Genomic DNA, 18,704 nt, shown 5'->3' on the forward strand with positions numbered 1-18,704 from the left:
TGTAGTAGCTCTGTTGGTATTTAGATAGAATAGATCTTGTCCTAGAGGTGGGCTGTCTTTCGTTCTGGCTCAACTCAAGCTTGAAAATGCCAAGATATACAGGCGAGTGATATCCCATGATCCTACGCGGAGCTCACAGTCACCTCTGTGGATGCGGCATAAGCTGATTTTGCTAGAATTTTAATCTGCGTTGAAGCGAGAAACTGTACATTCGGGTGTAGCCGTCTCTAGTGCTTCCTGTTTGTAGAGTAGAGTGGTGTGGTGTGGTGGAAGGGTAGATATAGTTAGTGTGTCCCGGTAAAAATAGATGAGAGTTGCACGTTGAACTATAACTGGGCGGGAGGAAGCGGGAACTACCACGCAGTACATACACGCAGCGACCCGGCAACACACGCAGACTCCCGGATATCATTCACAAAGCTTAAACTAACACACACTCCCAACAGAACCTACAATGTATCTACATAACCCCCTCCCTCCCCCCCCCCCCCCCACTACGACGAAAACTCCAAAACAACAATACTCGCCTTCGGCACCTCCCACGCCCACTCGCTCGCGCTCGCCTCTACCTCATCCAACTCCAGCGCCCGCGGTGAAATCGCAGTCTGGTTGCTGATGTAGTTGAAGCCGTTGCGCACCTCGTGCGTCAGGATCGTGCCGTTGACGCCCGTGACGGCGCGGTCGAACTCGAGCGTTAGTGGCACGGCGGAGTTGGCGGCGTTGACGAGCTGTTGTTGTTGTTGCGTTAGCTTTTGTACTCGTGAAGGGGGGCGGGGGAAGGGAGGGGGAGAGTTACCTTGACGTATATCACGTCGCGCCCGCCGTCATGCTGCGCCGCCCACCAGAGGGGGTTGAAGGTTCCCGATACGGGCGTGATGGGGAGGGTCTCGGTGCCGCGGTGGTGCGAGAAGAGTTTTTGTTGGTAGTAGCTGGCGGAGAGGGTGGTTTGGTTGGGGTTGGCGGAGAAGCTGATCAGGTCGGGCTGTCAAGGTGCGTTAGAAAAAAAAGGCCAGTTTTGAGGGGGAGGGGGGGAGGTTACCGTCCATTGGTAGGAGTTGTAGTTCTGGAAGAGGGGCGCGTAGGAGGAGAGTTTGACGGTGTTGGGGTTGCGCTCCATGCCGATGCCGAATATCTTGACAAGCTGTGTGTTAGCTCCAGGTCGGAATACTAGGTCAGGTATCACTTACGGCTTCGCCGATGGCGGCATCGAGGGTGGGGTAGACGATTCGCCCGGGGCCGGACCATTGTACGCTGCCAGAGGAGCTGTCGACGGAGAGGACAGAGTATTCGCCGACGACTGGAGACGATGGAGGGTTAGTTAACTTGGAGGTGACGTGAAAGGGAGTACATCAGGACTTACAGATCGTCACGTTCTGGTACGAGCTAACGCCAAAGTTGTCGTAGAGGCCGAACTGTAGTTTGCGGGTTAGGAACCTCTCACTAACATCTCAGGGTGCAGCTAGATACTTGCGTTGTTTTTATAAAACTGCGGAGTCTGGTAGTAATGAGGATCCCCTAACATATGAACAACCCGACATCAGCATGCTGTACTCAGCTACATCACGAAATGGCCTCAACTCACACATCTCCCCCGCCGGGATCTCCATCTTCGGCGTGATATCCGGGCCCGCCGTAGCAATGAACGTAATGTCCGGATACTTTGCCTTGAGCTGCTCGTAATACATCGGGAACCTCCAATTATAACTCCCCCCCGAGAACTGGTCCTCATTGCCAATCTCGACCAGCTCCAATTTATAGGGTTCAGCACGCCCATGCGATGCCCGTAATGCGCCCATGGGCGTGCTGGAATCCCCGAGGATGTACTCGAGCTCGTCGAGCACCTCGTCGATGAAGGGCTGGATGTGCTCGCGGGGCACCGTAGAGGCCGGATTACGCCCGTTGGGCGCGAGCGTGTAGCCGGCGTAGACGGTGAGGAGGGGCTGCATCTCCATGTCTTCGCAGAAGTCAAAGTACTCGAGCAGGCCGAGACTAAGGGGCTCTCTACCATCAGTAACTGTAGCACTGCCGGGGACATTTGTGTGTGTGTTTCTTTTTTTTGCTCACCCGTTGGTGTTGAAGTACTCCCACTGCCCGACACGGCCCTTGCGGTAGCGTAGGTCGCCGATTGTCTCGTTCCACTTCCAGCGGGTTTGGATTGAGAAGCCCTTTCAAAGCCATATCAGTACCGCGGTTTACAGGCTTCTAAAAGAACGGCGAGAAAACCAACCTCCAAGTTATTCCCCCCTGGGAATCTCAAAAACTTTGGATCCAACCCCTTCAGCGCCTCCGCCAGATCCTTCCTAATGCCATTCGGCCGATCCTTAAACGTCGGCGGGAATAGCGAGACCAGCGAGAAGTAGAACGTCTGCCCCTTGACCTCGGCCGCATCCATCGTGATCGCAAACGAGTTATTGATACTCGGGGCCGCGACCTCCGGCGCCAGGGTGGCCTCCAGCTTGGTGTAGTCGAACGTGTCCAGCTTGCCCGTGACGGGGATCTCGGTGGTGGTCCACACTTCGTCTGTGAGGTTGGAGCGCAGCGAGAGCTTGAAGGCGCTGAGGGCGCCGCTGTAGTACTGCTCCCAGGGCTTGACGTAGAAGGAGGCGGCGTACTTCTGCGGACGTACGTCCATGCCCCAGTAGCCTGTGGGTTCGTCAGTATCACTTAATTCAGCTTAGGAGTGTATGTATGTAGTTACCTTCGTTCATGAACCCGACTTCGCCAGTGGCGCTGCTCCCGACATCTACCCTCAAGACCGCCGGTAGTGCGTCTGAGAGGGGGTTCAGGAGATCGATGGAGAGCTTGACATCCCCAATTGCACGCCAGGCGTCCAGGTTTGGGCCGTACGGGATATCTGCTTCCTGGGTCCCATACGGATACGGGGTTGACCCGCTGTTGAGGAGCTTCACCCCAGAGCCTACATTACACCTCGCCGTATTAATAGACAAGCACTTGAAATTAGGAGTGATAAAACATAGGTTTTATGGTTATACCTTGGAAAGCCCTGTTGCGGATCAACTCGGCATAGATTCCACCGTCACCAGAGTGCTTTTTTTTTGCACGCGTTAGAAGAACAACGTAGTTGCAATCAACGGGGGAGCAAGCTCACATTGATGTCCTCAAAGAACAGCCCATAGAGGTTCGGCGCGGTCTTGTTCCTGGCTGCGGTGTCTTCGGTGTTGATCTTGAGGTGGACTGGCGTCACGGTCTGGCTTAATGCTGGCGCAGCGACGAGTGCGAGTAGCGCAACTAATTGATGCAAGTACATATTTTCAATTGCGTCTTGTTTGACGAGGCACGACTGTCTCTCTCTCTCTCTCGCTCTACTTGAGTGCCTCCGCTCCTTTTTAAACCTTAATTTCTGGGGCCATTTTTGTTTTGCGGGGTAGAGTACATAGCTGTGGGGAGAGCTCGAGAGAGAGAGCGCGGATAAATCTACAAGTAGAGTACCAAGACCGTGGAGTTACAGCTGGAATCCGGCTGATCATGGCCGGACCGAGGGGAGGAGTAGTAGGAGGAGGAAGAGGTGGAGCTTTGGAAAACTCTATATCAATTCAGATGCCTGCTGTGACGTACGTTCTTGTGCGGTGGAGATCCTTTTGCTTGTCCCGGTACGGCGTGGGCTTTAAGGTACCTGGATGTGTAGGGTACCTATAGTATCACATGTAGGTGGTAGGTGTATAGATACTATAGCTGTGTACCTGCCGAAGCAGAGGATGTATGTAGATCCTGTCAGGGCAGGGTTTTGGTATTAGCCATGGCCTATAACCGGGCGCGCTCGCTTTAGTAGGGGCCGATTCGGGGCGAATTTCTGCGTGTTACGAGGTGGGTAGATGGCTGGGCTCGTGCAATATGGGGTTTATGGAGTGGGTAGAGTAGGAAGAGTAGGTGCTCTGGAGGATCAGGTGGAGGGTGCACGATAGGAGGTGGGATAGTGGGGTCTTGCTTGTCGGCTTTCGTGGTTAAATGAGTAGATATCTACACTTAAATGGTTAGCCCGGTCTTGGAAATTTATTAGTAGTTCGTCGAAAATGGATTTAACTATTTTGTGTACAGAACCACTAGTTAATCTATGATTTAGAAAGCAATGTCACCAGCCCGGTGGCCGCTTTCTGGGTTCTTGATAGTAGGAGGTGTATCGATAGTAACTAGCGCACATAGAGTCCTAATGTTCTGTAGTAATAATAAGACTGAAACTTGGTGCGAAGACTCCGAGTGATATTTCAAGATTGCGTTGTACTAGTAATTAACAACACGCGACTATACGGTAGCACGACATACAAGGGCATCGGACGGAAGCTAATGCCTTCGAAAGCTTGTAATGGAGACAAAAAGCGGTAGTGTATGTAGCTACATACTACAAGTACGTACCTAATCAATTACGCATCCATGTAGTATACTTGCTACTCCTTACTTCGCCCCATAGGGCCGTTTTATTATCTGCTTGTAAACCTAGATCTAGTTAGATAGACCAGCTATGTAATGTATAAATGAAGATAAGAAATTGATTGAACTCGACGAGAGAGCGAACGGTCAAAATGTTCAGCAGCACAGCTGTCAGATACCTAGCACGTAGAGTATGCAGAGTAGGTACTCTATGTGCATAAGCTGACAAGTAAAAAGCAGTGTAACACAAGGCTATCGTGGCGGAGGTCTCTACCACATCACGTCCAACCAAACTTCAGAGTATACACACACGCGCGTAGCTACCCCGCTACCTGATAGAAGTCCTCCCAACCGCTACTCATTCTATCGCCGAAACTCAAATCACCTAAATCGGATTTCGACGATTCAACAAATATCGACTAGCCATGGTAAATGCTGATCAAACATAGTTGAAATTTTAAAAGAATGTGCAACTAATTGAATATATGGAAAATCTAGGCTAATCGTAGGAATGGCACCCCTACGCTTCTCCGGGAACTCTATAACCCCCCGGGTACAGAACCTACGGTCGAGTCAGATAGCTTTCCCCCCCAATTGAAAAATCCATGTATCCAATCCTCCGCTAATTACATGTGCTTGATTTATAGTATCGTTTTTGTCCATGGCCTTAATCCTCTTAACACCCAAGATTTTGCCGAGAAAACATGGACGCATGCAAATGGAGCCCTATGGCCCAGAGATATATTGCCTTCAAACGTCCCAGAATGTCGTATTCTACTCTTCGGTTATAACTCGAACGTCGCATTTGATGTCTCTAACCAAGGAATCAAAGATCATGCCAACACCCTCTTGGATAGGCTCGGCAGGAATCGAAAGGTGACAGAGGTAAATTCACTTTTGATAAAACGCCATAATAAGAAATCGGCATTGGAAAAAGGGGGTCAAAGAGATTTTCTTTTGGCCAAATTCGCTGAATATCGATAGAATTCGAAGACTCGACCTATTATCTTTGTTGGGCACAGCCTCGGCGGTTTAGTAATAAAGCAGGTTTGGCACCACTCATGTAGATGTATAACTAGATGTACCGTAGGAATATACTAAGATTTAGGCACTGATTAACGCAACAAACAACTATGAGGAGTATGGGGTTATCAAAGAAGCTACTCGAGGCCTGGTTTTCTTTGGTACGCCTCATCGAGGCGGAAACGGGGCTTCACTAGGCCAGGTCGCTGCCAATATCATCACAGCCGTTTCTGGAGCAGATCGAAATGACATACTCAGATCTTTGAGCAGTGACTCTATTCTTACGAAAAACTCTAATGACGATTTTAGACACCAATCTGAAAGATATCGTGTTTTAACTTTTTACGAAACGAGGAAGACAAAGGTCGATAGATGGCTTAGCGGAATTTTTGGTTGTGTTTTCAATGCGGTAATGACTTTACGACCCGAGGGTAATTATAGCTACTAAGTAATTAAAATATTATAGATAGTAGTAGACGCAGATTCTGCAAAACTCGGGTTAGCGGGCGCTCGCGAGAACCAACTACCGATAGATGCGGACCACTCAGGGATATGTAAATTTGAGTCTGCAGATGATAGATACGAACCTGTTGGCGGCTTAATTGAGCAGCTGGTAGAGCGTATACTTGAAGACAAGACAGAGCCGGAAGAGTCTGTACTACCTAGGGATAGCGGAGTTTCTGCCTGTACGTAAATTCTTCAAAAACCGAACCCACCATATATTAGATATTAGCATACCTTGCTAAGTTTGACGAAAGTTAAAACGCTGCTCCCAAGCAGTCGATTGAATGTGGAAAGGTCTCCGAATTTTTCTGGAAGGGAGTACGAAATAAACCGCATATACGAACATCTCACAACTTTGTCGTCGTCAACTCGGCTGTCCCGGAGAGTGGTCGTACTCCACGGCCTTGGAGGAATTGGAAAAACCGAGATTGCTCTTGCTTATGCTTTCAAGTACCGCCATGAGTACACTGCGGTCTTCTGGATTGATGCTACCAATAGCCAAACTGCAACGCTTGGGCTTTTACAGATAGTCCAAGGTCTCATCGATGCCAATATTACTGATGAGTATCTCGCGATTGATTGTGCAACGATTGCACGACGTCTAGGCATACCGGGTCTCGTACAGGAGGATGGGCTTTTGAATAGCAATTTGGGTGAAGTCGATAAAGAACGCGTTATCAAAGCAGCAAAGAGATTGGTCGAGACTGAGGAAAACAAAAATGTTCTTATTATTTATGATAACTACGATGATATCGAATCCTATGATCTTTCCCAGAATTTTCCCCTAATACAGGGAGCATTCTAATCACGAGCCGTAGAAAAGAAGCTGTCTATCCGCACGGGATGACCGTGGAGGTCGAAGGAATTGAAGAGAAAGACGGCATTAAACTTCTTTTAAGCACCTCGCAATACCTGGGGTTCTCTGGGTCATCGCCACGTATGTACTCACAGTCTGATTTTAAATTGAAATTTTCTTACTGTTGATAGAGGATTTTGAGAGCATTGAAGAAGTGAGGGAGATCGTCAATCTCCTCGAAAGGTTACCTCTAGCAATCGAGATTGCAGGGGCTTATATTTTGCGTACAAGATTGAATCCTCGCCAATTTCTCGAAACTTTGAAAGACCACAAAAGCAAAATTCTTCAAGAAATTCCTCGAGGTGCGCTTAAAAGATATGGAAAAGATGTGTATACATCTTGGGACATGTCTTTTAATGACCTAAAAGATAAAAATCCCAACGCTATTAAACGACTTCTTTTCTGTACCTTCATGCACCACGGCGAAATATCCCTAGCGTTCCTTAGACGTGGGTGCAGACAACTCTCATCAATCAAAAGCGAAGAGGAAGAAGAAACCCCTCCACCTCTCGAATGGCTGAAAAGCATTGTGGAAGATGCTGTTGAGTTTCAAAAAGCAACAGCGGATTTATTTTCTTATTCGTTGGCAAGGGCAAAGAATTTTAAACACTCGCGAGATAGTTTTGAGAAAGACGATGTCTTTTTTTCAATCCACCCTCTGGTTCATTTCTGGGCTCACGAGAAATTGGTAGACGAAGACAAAGTACAATAATTTATCTCCGGTGTTCTTCTTCTAGACTTCGCGCTTAGGCTGCCAAATACAACTAAGAGTATAATAGCAAAACGGAATGCTCTCCCACATCTAGAAACCTGTTTTCAAAACTTTAGTCATATGACGGTAGCGCGGCAGGTCTGTACTCACAACGGAGTGCTTAGGTCTTTAGTGGCTTTCGGGGGTATTTTTTATCAGCATAGAGATTACCTCAAGTCAGCGAAATTATTCGAATACACTGTCGATGCGTATGAGGAGATGCTCGGTCCAGACCATATTAAAACACTGGGAACGGTAGGTAGCCTGGCATTATTATACTCCGATCAAGGGCATGAGCGATATCCCGAGGCGGAAATGTTATACAAGCGGGCTCTTGCTGGGAAGGAGAAGGTGCTCGGTCCGGACCACAGTGATACACTGATAACGGTAAATAACCTGGCAAATCTATACTACAAACAAGGACGACATCCCGAAGCACATGCCCTCCGAACCAAATTCAATTTAAACTCAACGTAATTTCAAGCTTACCTCTCAGTAAGTATCTCCCGAGTCCTACTATCATATATAGTCAACTACTCCACCACATGAGATCAAGGACAACTAACAGCCAACGCAGTCCAGATAGATACGAATATACCCGTATCAGCAGTATAAAAGGGGCGTTAGCTGGAGTCCAAGACTCGCCAGTATTGCAGCTTTTATGTCTTGTCATTTCCTTTCTTGTTCGATATAAGTAGCTATATGTCTCGTACCGTCATTACGAGGAAGTACATGGCTGTGAGGTGCGAAATAATCTTTTGATATATTTCAAAAATAAATTAGCGATTTCATTGTAATGTATCGGTTATGGTGTAATGTCTTTTCTTTTGTGTATACTTCGGCTCGTTTTCAATATCAGTTGTATCGATCATTGGCGCGAGGTAGAGTCTCGGGAGGGCGGCAAGCTTGATATATCAAGAAAGAAAAAGAATGTAGGAGTTGGTGACCCAACTTGATAGGCAACAAAAGCTCTGAACAATCGACCCTGCGATCTGCAATCGCATGCTCTAACCCCTGAGCTACCAGAGCATGAAATCGAAGGCTTTATTACCACGTTACTAATTCAGAGTAAGGTAGATGCACCTACTTGACACTTGTAGCAGTTAGCGGTCTTGGCTTCCCCACCTTGGGCTGTTATTACGGATATTGGCGCTTTGGTTCGCAGTTGAGAATTTGAATCACCATATATCACTCGATACGGCGCTACCATAGGGCCCATCCCTAGACCCGAGCGTGTGCGGAAAGAGCAGGTGATACATATTCATAGGTAGAGAAACCTGGATCGGTTTCAGAATTCACACTCTTTGTATGGAGATCATCAATACACATATTAGAGCTTATAAGTTGATCACCTGTTAACATAATGGGACATGAGGTATACTAAGTACAATGTAGCTAACTATAATTCTTGTGGCCAGTAAACACTAGTCCTTCTACTCCTTAATCAATACGTGGTGGGTACAGCATCAGGGTGGCCAGGTATATAGCTGTATTTCTTTAAGTATATTGCAGACAGCAAGTAGTAGTTTTGCAATGCTGGGGCAATGGGGTGACCACGTGGAGAAACAATCGGACCGAGGGGAGCCATTGCTTCTTTGATTATTTTGACGAATTCTATACATACAAGTATCTTGGAAGAACTAATACGTATAAGAAGCCATGGTGAACCGGCGATATATATATCTAAGCCATAGCTCGCGGGTTGCGAAACGTTGTAGGAAGATATATGACCATAGGAGCAACTGGGTAACTACATATATGTAATTAACCAGCTGTGAGTGGCGAGCTTCTTTGTACATAGTCCATTGGTCAAAATCTCTCTCCTCCTCCACCGTCCTCACCACAAGATCCGGACAGCTTAATTCGTCCCTGTAGGTCCCCATAGGTTCCCAGATTATATGTCGGCCCAACGCAACCCACTTGGCCCGGAATTAAGACTTCGACCTGGCATCGATAGCAATGATAGTATATTCTAGCCATTGCGTGTTATCAACCCACTCTAGTGTGTGTGGCTCATGAGAGAAGCTTCCACTGCCTCATGGCTGATATAAAGCGTCTGCTGTGTTTCGTGCAATATAGCCAGCTAGGTAAGATATGGAGAGAAAATCTAGAAGGAAAACGGGTATACGTTAGATATAGCTAGATGCATAGAGCATTGCGCCCCGCGGTCGTGGTGGTGGTGGTAGTGGTGGTGGTCATGCCATCCTGACTGTTGGACGGGGGGAGGGGGGGAGCTTCATCCTGTCTTCCAGAAATCCAAATCCGATGCCACGGGGAAGATTTCTGTCTGTCTGGCCGCCTTCCTCCTCCGATACCTTGAATCGTTGTCTCGTCATCATCGGCTCGGATGCGCGCCGTGTCTACCGAATAGGATAGAACCCTGTCTATGTATCCGTTCCGTGTATCTAATCACGCCCGATATCCTTCCTCTGCCCCGATCATTGAAGTGTGCGCCTACACGGCCCAGGTCGCCGCGCAATATCATGCAGCTCATTCAAAGCCGCGCAGAAAAGAGCGGATGCTCTGGTGCCGGTGCCGGGAATCTGGAATTTGCTTTTAGCAGTACGGCCTCTGCCGGCCCCCGTGATCGTAGATCCGGCTGGGATGCCGGGTTGAGAGCTGTGTGTCGTATTCATCCCGCCCGGGCATATCTATATAATGTATACATGTAATTCATGTTTTCTAGCCTCGATACTAACGTATACGACGGTGGACTGAAGCAGTGGATAAAAATATGTAAATACGAAGCTCGATACCAGACACTACTCCTATGTGGTGTTGGGATCTATACATAAATACACACTGGCCGCCATACGGAATATGGGTCCACGTGGGGGCATGCGTAATGATCAACTTCAAGTTAGTAGAGTTCACAGCTCGAGCGGTAGAAGAGAAAAGACTAGAATTCTTTATACATACACTACTGTGTATTCTGCTAGGTCTAAATGTTTTGATGAACTACAATATGCGGCTATGGAGGTACATGTACTTGATAAACACGCCTACGAGATGTTCTTTAGCTAGCTAGCTTGGTCACCGTTGCTTCAATTGTGGAAACTTAGTGAAATGTTTTTTATAGGCTGATAGTGATTGGTATATTATAATATATTTCTCTCTTGCCACGAGACTACAGGACTCGCTGCACCTCCCACTTACAAAGCAGAAGACCTGATCTTTATCAATCAAGTCTAGCCTATTTCGTCTTGTGCCCGTTAGCAGGCTAAGTTACGAGTAATATCGAGCAAGTGTAGTAATATAATTCATAATTAAAGTTTACCGAAGGACATCATCCACCGCCGGCTGATCCTAGCTAGGAATTGAGAACCAAAGTGCCTTCCTTTGAATTTTGCCAGACATGACGTCTAGCCAGGTCGAGCGGAGCAGTACACATATCGGCGGGACGTACCTACGAGTCGGCCGGCACGGCATGCCCGTACGTAGTACCAACCAGCCGTTGCGGAGGCAATATATATAACCCCGCTATATATGAGTTTACTTCTCATGGGCTCGAGGGGGCCGCATCCTTGGATAATCTACGCAGATTAGTATTAGCGATCCGATTGACTTTTAAGTTCAAGATATATTCGATGCCATCCATGCATGGCCAGTATGGATTAGGCAATATATATCAGATACGGGCTGTTGTTGTTGTGTACCTATATGGAATTCTGCCGGCTGCTTATTTTCCCAAAAGCGTGCGTGGGGAATCAATTAATCGTAAACGGATAAGAGCAGCTGATCATTCATGTCAGACCCGGATCCGAATATGTATGTGTAAATGTACTTGGATAGAGTAGAGTACCTCTGTACCGATGTGCGGTATGTGGAAGAAGGAAAGTACGGTGGCCCTCACTTAAAGAAGGTTTTGTTACACAGCTGTGGTTTTGCGGGTGGGGATGGTGGTGATTACTGATTTCCGGTTGGAAGCCGCGATGCAAAGAGTGTTTAGAGTGTAAGTACAGTCGCACCTCGTTATGTCGTTAGCGTATTCTGGGAGCCAAACCCTACGAGATAGCAAGTATACGAGACAGCAAATAGTTTTTGGTGGAGAAGGGCAGTACCTGTCCCGCAAATCCGTACGAGACAGCAAGAGATCCGAGATATCGAATTACGAGATAGCGAGGTGCGACTGTACATGTATGCTTCCATCCCATCTCATCTCAAGTACTTCATACCGGGAAGCCGTATATTCCCCGAGCCGACTCTTGAGTGTTTGCGCCTACTCGTTTCACACACCCTCAGATTTGCATTTCTAGAAAGCCACCTCGCCTGCTCTCTGCCCAAACACAGAAATATTTCTTCAAACACAGCAATCCCCATCAATCTCATGGCTAATTACAACAGCATGGTGGTGGAGGTTTCTCTAGAGTAGCCTGACTCAGACTTGCTCAGTCAGCTGGCTACATACGCACAAATTTAGTTCCCGTATCCTGTAGGTACATTACCATACATACATCTCTCTCTTCCAGATATAGGCATGGTCGTATTCGGCAGGCAACATACACACATGTGTGTGCCTCCTGATATCTCGCCTATTCTACGTTCTGCGTGGTACAATACACTCTCCGTTTAAGCTTCTTTTGTTTTATGACAGCCGGCAAGGACTCCCGCAGCTCGGGTCTGTGCAACATAGGCACTCTAGAAGCTAGGGACCAACTGTTCGCAGCCCGGTATGGGGACTACTTAGACGTTGACTGAGACTTGGGCTGGCGGCGAGTCTGTACAGGGCTTCCTTAGTTGGTTGGGCACTCCCGTCTAGGAAGGATTGTCCCTGTCGCTGGTCCTATTCTTAGTGTGACTAGCTGAGGCGACAGGCCGTTAACGTGGGCGGGAGATGATCAACAGAAGATGTTTCGAAGCACATGTCGTAAGCATCAAGTATTGGGTGAATTACACTTGGGAATCATCGGAGACTACTTGGGATGAAAGGAGTCGACTGATGCTTCCTCATTCTCTTCTTATTCTTTTCACCCCTTTTCTCTGATCATATACATACATGTTCTCGCCAACAAACGCTTCCTAGAGCTTTTCATCTATCCCACAGTGCTTCCCTTCTTTTCAGAACGCACATTTACACCAGCTACGGCATAACTGCGATTCATACGTATACGCGGCTTGATCGCCCAATCGACCACTTGACCCCAAGCTTGTTTTGTTGGCTGTGTGGGCTGCCCATTTTTTCCCCTCCAAAATCTCTCGCACCTGTCTGTCGTTATCTTCTTCTTTTCCTCCCTATCCGGGAACCAGTTTATTGCGTTCCGACAGCTCGGTAAGACCGTCTCACAAAGCACAAAACAGCAGTTGGGCCCTTCTTGGCCGCACCCGGAGCCCTACACAACCGACGGAGTTGCGGGGCGGAGAGACGATCCAGGGAAACTGAAAACAGTTCGAATAAACGAAAACGAGATATCGGACCACAGCCAACTTCCCAAAAAAAGAATACGGGGAGAAAGAGGGCAAGGGCGTGTAAAAAAGAAAAAACGAAATCCTGTGTGAACATTTTTTTTTGTTAATTGCTGTAAGGGGTGTGGGGGAAGAGCTCTTTTTTCGTCTTCACTCTTGATAAAAAAGAGAACGGGATAGATAACCATATAGTTGATATATAAACCCCCAACAACCTTTTTTTGTGTTGAAAAGAGAGAGCCCCCGTCCCGGGACCTCTCTTGCGAGAAAAGAAAAAGAGGAATGATGACGATCCAGATGGGCACTCTTTCCCAGACACGTTCGCTCCTGTTTAGCTGCCTTCTCACGGCATTAGTAGTCTACACGCTGTCCACGCGGTTCAGCTCGCCGCCCCGGGGCTTCGTTCCCACGTCTGGCTACAGCCCTGAGCTTGGGAGGCCCTATGGAGAAGACGAAGAAGTCATACCGCACGGCATCTCGGTGTTCAAGCCGGATGGATACAGGAAGCATCTGGTGTTGCCGAGAATGTCGAATGAGGATGTGTCTTGGCTGACATATCTCCCACCGGAGATGATGATCACGCCGAAGCCGTATATTGTGGATGCCGACCTTGATAATCCGCCTGTGGGGGCCATGACAACGCCGATAAATAAGGTATGCCGTCAATATATACTGAAATCGTTTTATCAAATGTTAATACCGTTGTAGGGACATGAGGTGCTGGTATACCTCACCTACATTATCGAGCATTACGATCATGCCCTCCCCGACATAATAATCTTTGTCCACGCCCACTCGGCCACCTGGCACAACAACGACCTGCAGCTCGCCTCCACGCCCGTCATGCTCCTCGAAATGAACTACCTGCGCGTCCTCCGCCACGGCTACGTCAACCTGCGCTGCCACTGGCAGCCCGGCTGCCCCGCCTGGATCCGCGCAAACACCACCGAAACCGACATCAACAAGCCCGAAGAGGCCGTCTTCCGCCAAGGTTTCCAGGAGCTGTTCCCCGGCGAGGAAATGCCAGACGTCTTCTCGACCGCGTGTTGCGCCCAGTTCGCCGTCACGGCGGACACGATCCGGAAGCACCCCAAGGAGCGCTACGTAAAGTGGCGCCAGTGGATCATCGACACGGAGCTCGAGGACAACGTCTCGGGGCGCATCTGGGAGTACCTGTGGCAGTTTGTGTTTCCGGGGCCGGAGCGGCTGGGGTCGCTGGAGGAGCGGGCAACCAGCTGCCCGAAGGAGCATGTGTGCTACTGCGACGGGTATGGGTACTGCTTTGGCGGTGAGGTGGAGTATGAGGCGTTTATGGCGCAGAGGCGCAAGGCGAATGATCTGAGGGCACGCTTGCAGCTGGCGGAGGAGGACACGGAGGCGGTCATTGACGACTGGAGGAGGGAGGGGATGGACCGCGTCAGGGCGGAGATCAAGGAGTTGGATGATTGGTGTGAGGAGGAGGCGGTGAGGGCGAGGATTAGAGGTAAGGATCCGAGGATGAGGAAGTTGGAGCTGGGGAGCGAGTTCTCGGGATAGGGCGGGCGGGGTGGGGTGGGATTTATGGCACCTGTTACATTAGCGATTTGGTGTTCCGTTTCGGGTTTTTTTTTTGGTCTGGGGGGGGTCTTCTTTTGCATATCTTGTATATAGATTCTGTTTATTTTTGCAGTGGTGTTGTGCTTAATCGAAGATGGGAAGACTGTTTTGTGATGTGTTGACATGCTCAAATTCTGGACAGAACGTTTGGGATGAATGCGAGTCGGACCAAGGAGGGGGGTGTTAAAGACCGAGTGATAATTTATGATTATATAACTAGACATGAAACAAAATGTGCCAAGACTATTTTTCATCTCCGATCAAGGCCCTGCTGATACATGCCATTTCTTCGTCGGTTTGACGCTTATATAGCCTTTCCTGGGTCGTTTGCTCTTCGACCTGCGCTGCTGAAGCATCTACGACACCGAGACTTTAGTGGAAGGACTCATGGTGGTCGTAATTGGGCAGGTACAGTAGTCTGGCGCGCATGCTGCGTCAGCTAGAGTCAGAAGCGTATGTGAACAGCCTAGGACATACTAACAGATTTGGGTCCCTAGCCTGGTACATACAGCAGCAGAAATCGGGGTGTTTTCGATACCGTAGTGCTACGGCAGTAGTGCGGTATTTGTTACAATGCCGCATCAATGCTGGGCCAATACGGAGATAATTCGGCATTCATTGGGGCTATGGTATTTGTAAACTGCTGTAGAACTACGGTAGCACTACCATAGGAATACAGCTAGGTGCTGTATTAGGCATCTAACTGGCTGCCAGGTTCCGGTTAATTGGTTAACCGATTAACTGCCTGCCTCAGTAATGTTGTGCCCGCTGCCTACAGTACGTACTGCCCGCTTCTACCAGCTAGTAGTTCAACCATCACCACCATGGCCACACATGTATATCATCACGATCATAATGACCATCACCACCACGCATGTATAATCATCACCATTTATAACCTGCTCCGAGACTACTTGTGATAGATCGAAATCCCAGAAAGAAAGAAAAAATTATTTTTAAAAATTATTCCCTAAATCTTTATCACCCAATGAGAAAAAGTCAGAATTGACTGAACTGTTGATGAAATGAATTGTGGTGATGATAAATTCCGTGATGCTTCATGATAAAATAAACCCGGGGATTTTCTAGGTGTGCATCCAAATCTTGCATGTAGGTACATCTAAAAAAGCGGTAGCAGGAAATTAAACATTTAAGCTATGCGGTAGTAGTGCGGCATTTGAAATGAATACCACAGCAATACCAGCCCGCCGCCCGAAATACGCTGCCTATGCTATTGCTTATAAGAATACTACAAGAATACGGCGTCCAACCAAATGCCGCAGTCTCGCGGCACGAAAAACACCCCGTTTTTTGGTACTGTAGATGAAGGCAGTGTGTATATCGGATGCATGGTGGAGATGGCAGCACGTGAATGTGAGAATGTGGGCCGGGAATGTGTTGATGCTTTCCCATGATGTTGAGTTTGATGACGCTCCCGCATAAGTGGTTACTTGGGCTTGGTTATGGTGCACATATTGGTTTGGCGAAATATGTGGACGGGAAATTAAAGGTATCGGGAAAGATATCAGTATATGTACAGCCACTCATCAAAAGTGTTCGTGATTTAGTTTTAATGTCAGTGCGCAGTGTGGCGCACCCGTAACGTTGATGTTATTAATTAATGTTGAGATTTAAAACAACGAAAAATATATAATATAGTTCGTGACTATATATAAAAGAAGATAGACCATTGATCTTATTCTTCATTGATTCCGGGCGCCATTGATCACTGGGAAAGTCTTCTCTTGGGGTTTTTTTGATGGTCCGCCACGGTTACCCATGGAGAAATGTCTCACTCCGAAATCGGAATCACGAACACTTTTGCAGAGTGGCTGTATGTATCCGAAATTCGAAAAGCATCTGGAAACGTACCCGTAAATGTATCGGGAAAGACAGCGGCAAAGGCATCAAATATGAGGAAAGGCATTAAAAGGGGGAAATTTGTCGGGAAAGGTATTCGTTTGCGCTTTTGGTTCGTTTAATAGTTCATTTCCCCACACCTGTCGATGCGATGCTTTAAAGATTCGTCCAACAATCATCCGCTGAGCATGATATGAGGGGGCATATAAGTGGGACTATACTTGTTGTCCTTAAGCATTATAGATTTGTGCAGTTGCTCGACTAGGCCTATACATGCATGTAGCTTTGTGAATTAGATACACCAGTAAATGCAGTTATGGGAAACAAACCGAATAGATGTCCTTTCGAGATGCTTTTCAACAGATCCGCGTATTCATAAATATCTGCAACAAGACGCGCCAAGCTGTATGTAATCATGACGTTGGAGTACGATATATATATGATTAGGTACGTTATTGATTGCACTGGAATATATATATCCTATGATAGTACTATGTGAATATTGCCGTTACAGCAGACATTCTGCAAAAGTGGTTCGTGATTATATCTCAAATCGGGATGACCTCAAAGGAATATTCTTAGTTTGACGGTTGGTTTAAGTGTGGTTATATGTATACTACATGTCATGTCAAACATGTCAAACATATCATTGCCTGCCATTGCCAAGCCATCCCACAGCCCGACACACTAAATTAGCTACAAAAGGAATAACAGTAGTTGCTGGGAAATGGATGGGCGGTCGAAAGATAAATAGAGAGTTGAGTATGGCCAGTGGGGCCCCCCCACCTACAATAGAATGTAGAAACAGTGCCTGCATGTCCAGTCGAGGGGCACGTATTAAGTCTTTCTTGAAGAGAACGGCTAGCTGTACCACGTCTCGATCATGTATACAGGGGAAGGAGTGGGCATTAATATATAGATCACCGCTATACACCAACACTTTCAAAGAGTGATCGGATAGAGTAGACATGCAGCTATTGGAGTTTAAATCGTGTTTCTAGAACCATGTGGCGAACAAATGTAGTTAGTAAGTGTGTTATAGCCGCTTTTGTCATCTTTCAGCTAAGTAGTCAGGCTAGATCATGTGCACCCCTCGATACCCTGTCTATATGTAAATATCATGCGATGCTAACCATAACGTTGCAACCATACCCTGTGTAGCTGAAAGCAATGCCGCCGGGCACTTGCCGCGCATTGTTCCCCACAGTCGGTTGATGCTACGTACGAGCTACAGGATATATCCTAAGACCCGGGCGGATGAATACTGACATATGTCCTATTAGCTGTAAGGCTGAACACAGATGTGCAGTCGGACATGCCGTGAATAATGTCTTACATGTCCTGGTGCTTAATATGTACCGTGCACGATACGTTACACAATCTTGAACTTTAATAGGCCGGCGATACTAGTATGCCTACATATATGTAGCTATGAGCCAGCGATTAAAAGATTTCGTGTTGATTCAGCTTGGAGCTATGTCTCCTAATACTCTCGTATGATCGTATGCTTTTCATTGGTTATGGGGGTGTCGAGAGTTTGTGCTTATCTTGACAAACACCCGCCTGTTATACCATCGAGTGATCAATCATGATCAAAATTGAAAACACGCGTGCAGTACGCCATACACGCTGATCGCAGATGATCGAGATCTTTCCCGCCAAACAATACACGAAATGCTGTTGGGAACTTGCCGATAATGACACGACGCCATGGAGCTGGGTCAATTGCGTCAAAGAAAGTGTGTCTGGTTTATGCAGCATGAAGGGTGTGTGGTAGGGCTGAAGATTTCCGCTGTTTTTCCTTCAGATGTCGCTAATTATATCTACATTCAGCTTGGACAGGTGAAAAAAGCAAAAGTGTTATACTCTACCATATGTACCAGCATTGTTGTCGGGAGTATCGGGGTCAGCATTTTATTTCGAGCGGGGTAGGCATAAATCAAGTGTCAATACTCATATTTTCCTGATGTTTGTGGACGCGACTGATATTGGATGCCATACAAAAATACGTCAAGCTCATGATTTTGGGTGTATGCAATAATGGCCCAGTTCAAAAACGTCAGGAAGATACTAGTAGAGCCGTACTATGTACCGTCTGCACCTGCGCAAACACTTCGGATGGTGCAATGATTTGCTGTTTTCTGAAAATTTCTTTTTTTTTGTAGCGTCTTCAACGCCTGCACCCTGGCTGTGAGCTAGTTGTGCCCTTTTTTAAGGACCTGTCAACCTGTGAAGAGATATGTGGGTTGGACATCCTTTAAACGATAATGCATCGCGTTCCCCCACGAGTACGTGGCTTAGCTATGACCAAATTGATCCAATACC

The 18,704-nt window shown here is 47.4% G+C and overlaps 4 protein-coding genes across 4 annotated transcripts; 3 read left to right on the forward strand and 1 right to left on the reverse strand.

The window, feature by feature from the left end:
* Positions 1 to 494: 494 nt before the first annotated feature.
* On the reverse strand, positions 495 to 3,268 carry H6S33_009430 (uncharacterized protein; the record flags this gene model as incomplete). The annotated part of the gene is made up of 12 exons (XM_044840824.1): positions 495 to 728; positions 797 to 982; positions 1,040 to 1,141; positions 1,188 to 1,297; positions 1,361 to 1,412; positions 1,472 to 1,515; positions 1,583 to 1,989; positions 2,065 to 2,165; positions 2,228 to 2,643; positions 2,699 to 2,917; positions 2,994 to 3,048; positions 3,110 to 3,268. The coding sequence occupies 12 exons, from the start codon at positions 3,266 to 3,268 to the stop codon at positions 495 to 497; spliced, it is 2,085 nt and encodes a 694-aa protein (XP_044698245.1).
* Positions 3,269 to 4,811: 1,543 nt separating this feature from the next.
* On the forward strand, positions 4,812 to 6,718 carry H6S33_009431 (uncharacterized protein; the record flags this gene model as incomplete). Its single annotated transcript, XM_044840825.1, has 7 exons — positions 4,812 to 4,814; positions 4,885 to 4,958; positions 5,034 to 5,271; positions 5,371 to 5,433; positions 5,495 to 5,818; positions 5,876 to 6,095; positions 6,168 to 6,718. The coding sequence occupies 7 exons, from the start codon at positions 4,812 to 4,814 to the stop codon at positions 6,716 to 6,718; spliced, it is 1,473 nt and encodes a 490-aa protein (XP_044698246.1).
* A 38-nt stretch (positions 6,719 to 6,756) lies between these two features.
* Positions 6,757 to 7,481, forward strand: H6S33_009432 (uncharacterized protein; the record flags this gene model as incomplete). Its single annotated transcript, XM_044840826.1, has 2 exons — positions 6,757 to 6,850; positions 6,901 to 7,481. 2 exons carry the CDS (start codon positions 6,757 to 6,759, stop codon positions 7,479 to 7,481), a joined length of 675 nt encoding a protein of 224 aa, XP_044698247.1.
* Positions 7,482 to 13,208: 5,727 nt separating this feature from the next.
* Positions 13,209 to 14,459, forward strand: H6S33_009433 (uncharacterized protein; the record flags this gene model as incomplete). The annotated part of the gene is made up of 2 exons (XM_044840827.1): positions 13,209 to 13,577; positions 13,632 to 14,459. 2 exons carry the CDS (start codon positions 13,209 to 13,211, stop codon positions 14,457 to 14,459), a joined length of 1,197 nt encoding a protein of 398 aa, XP_044698248.1.
* Positions 14,460 to 18,704: the final 4,245 nt, after the last annotated feature.

The sequence above is a fragment of the Morchella sextelata genome, assembly GCF_020137385.1.
Source record: "Morchella sextelata strain SCLS chromosome Unknown scls_3, whole genome shotgun sequence".
Taxonomy (NCBI): Eukaryota; Fungi; Ascomycota; class Pezizomycetes; order Pezizales; family Morchellaceae; genus Morchella; species Morchella sextelata.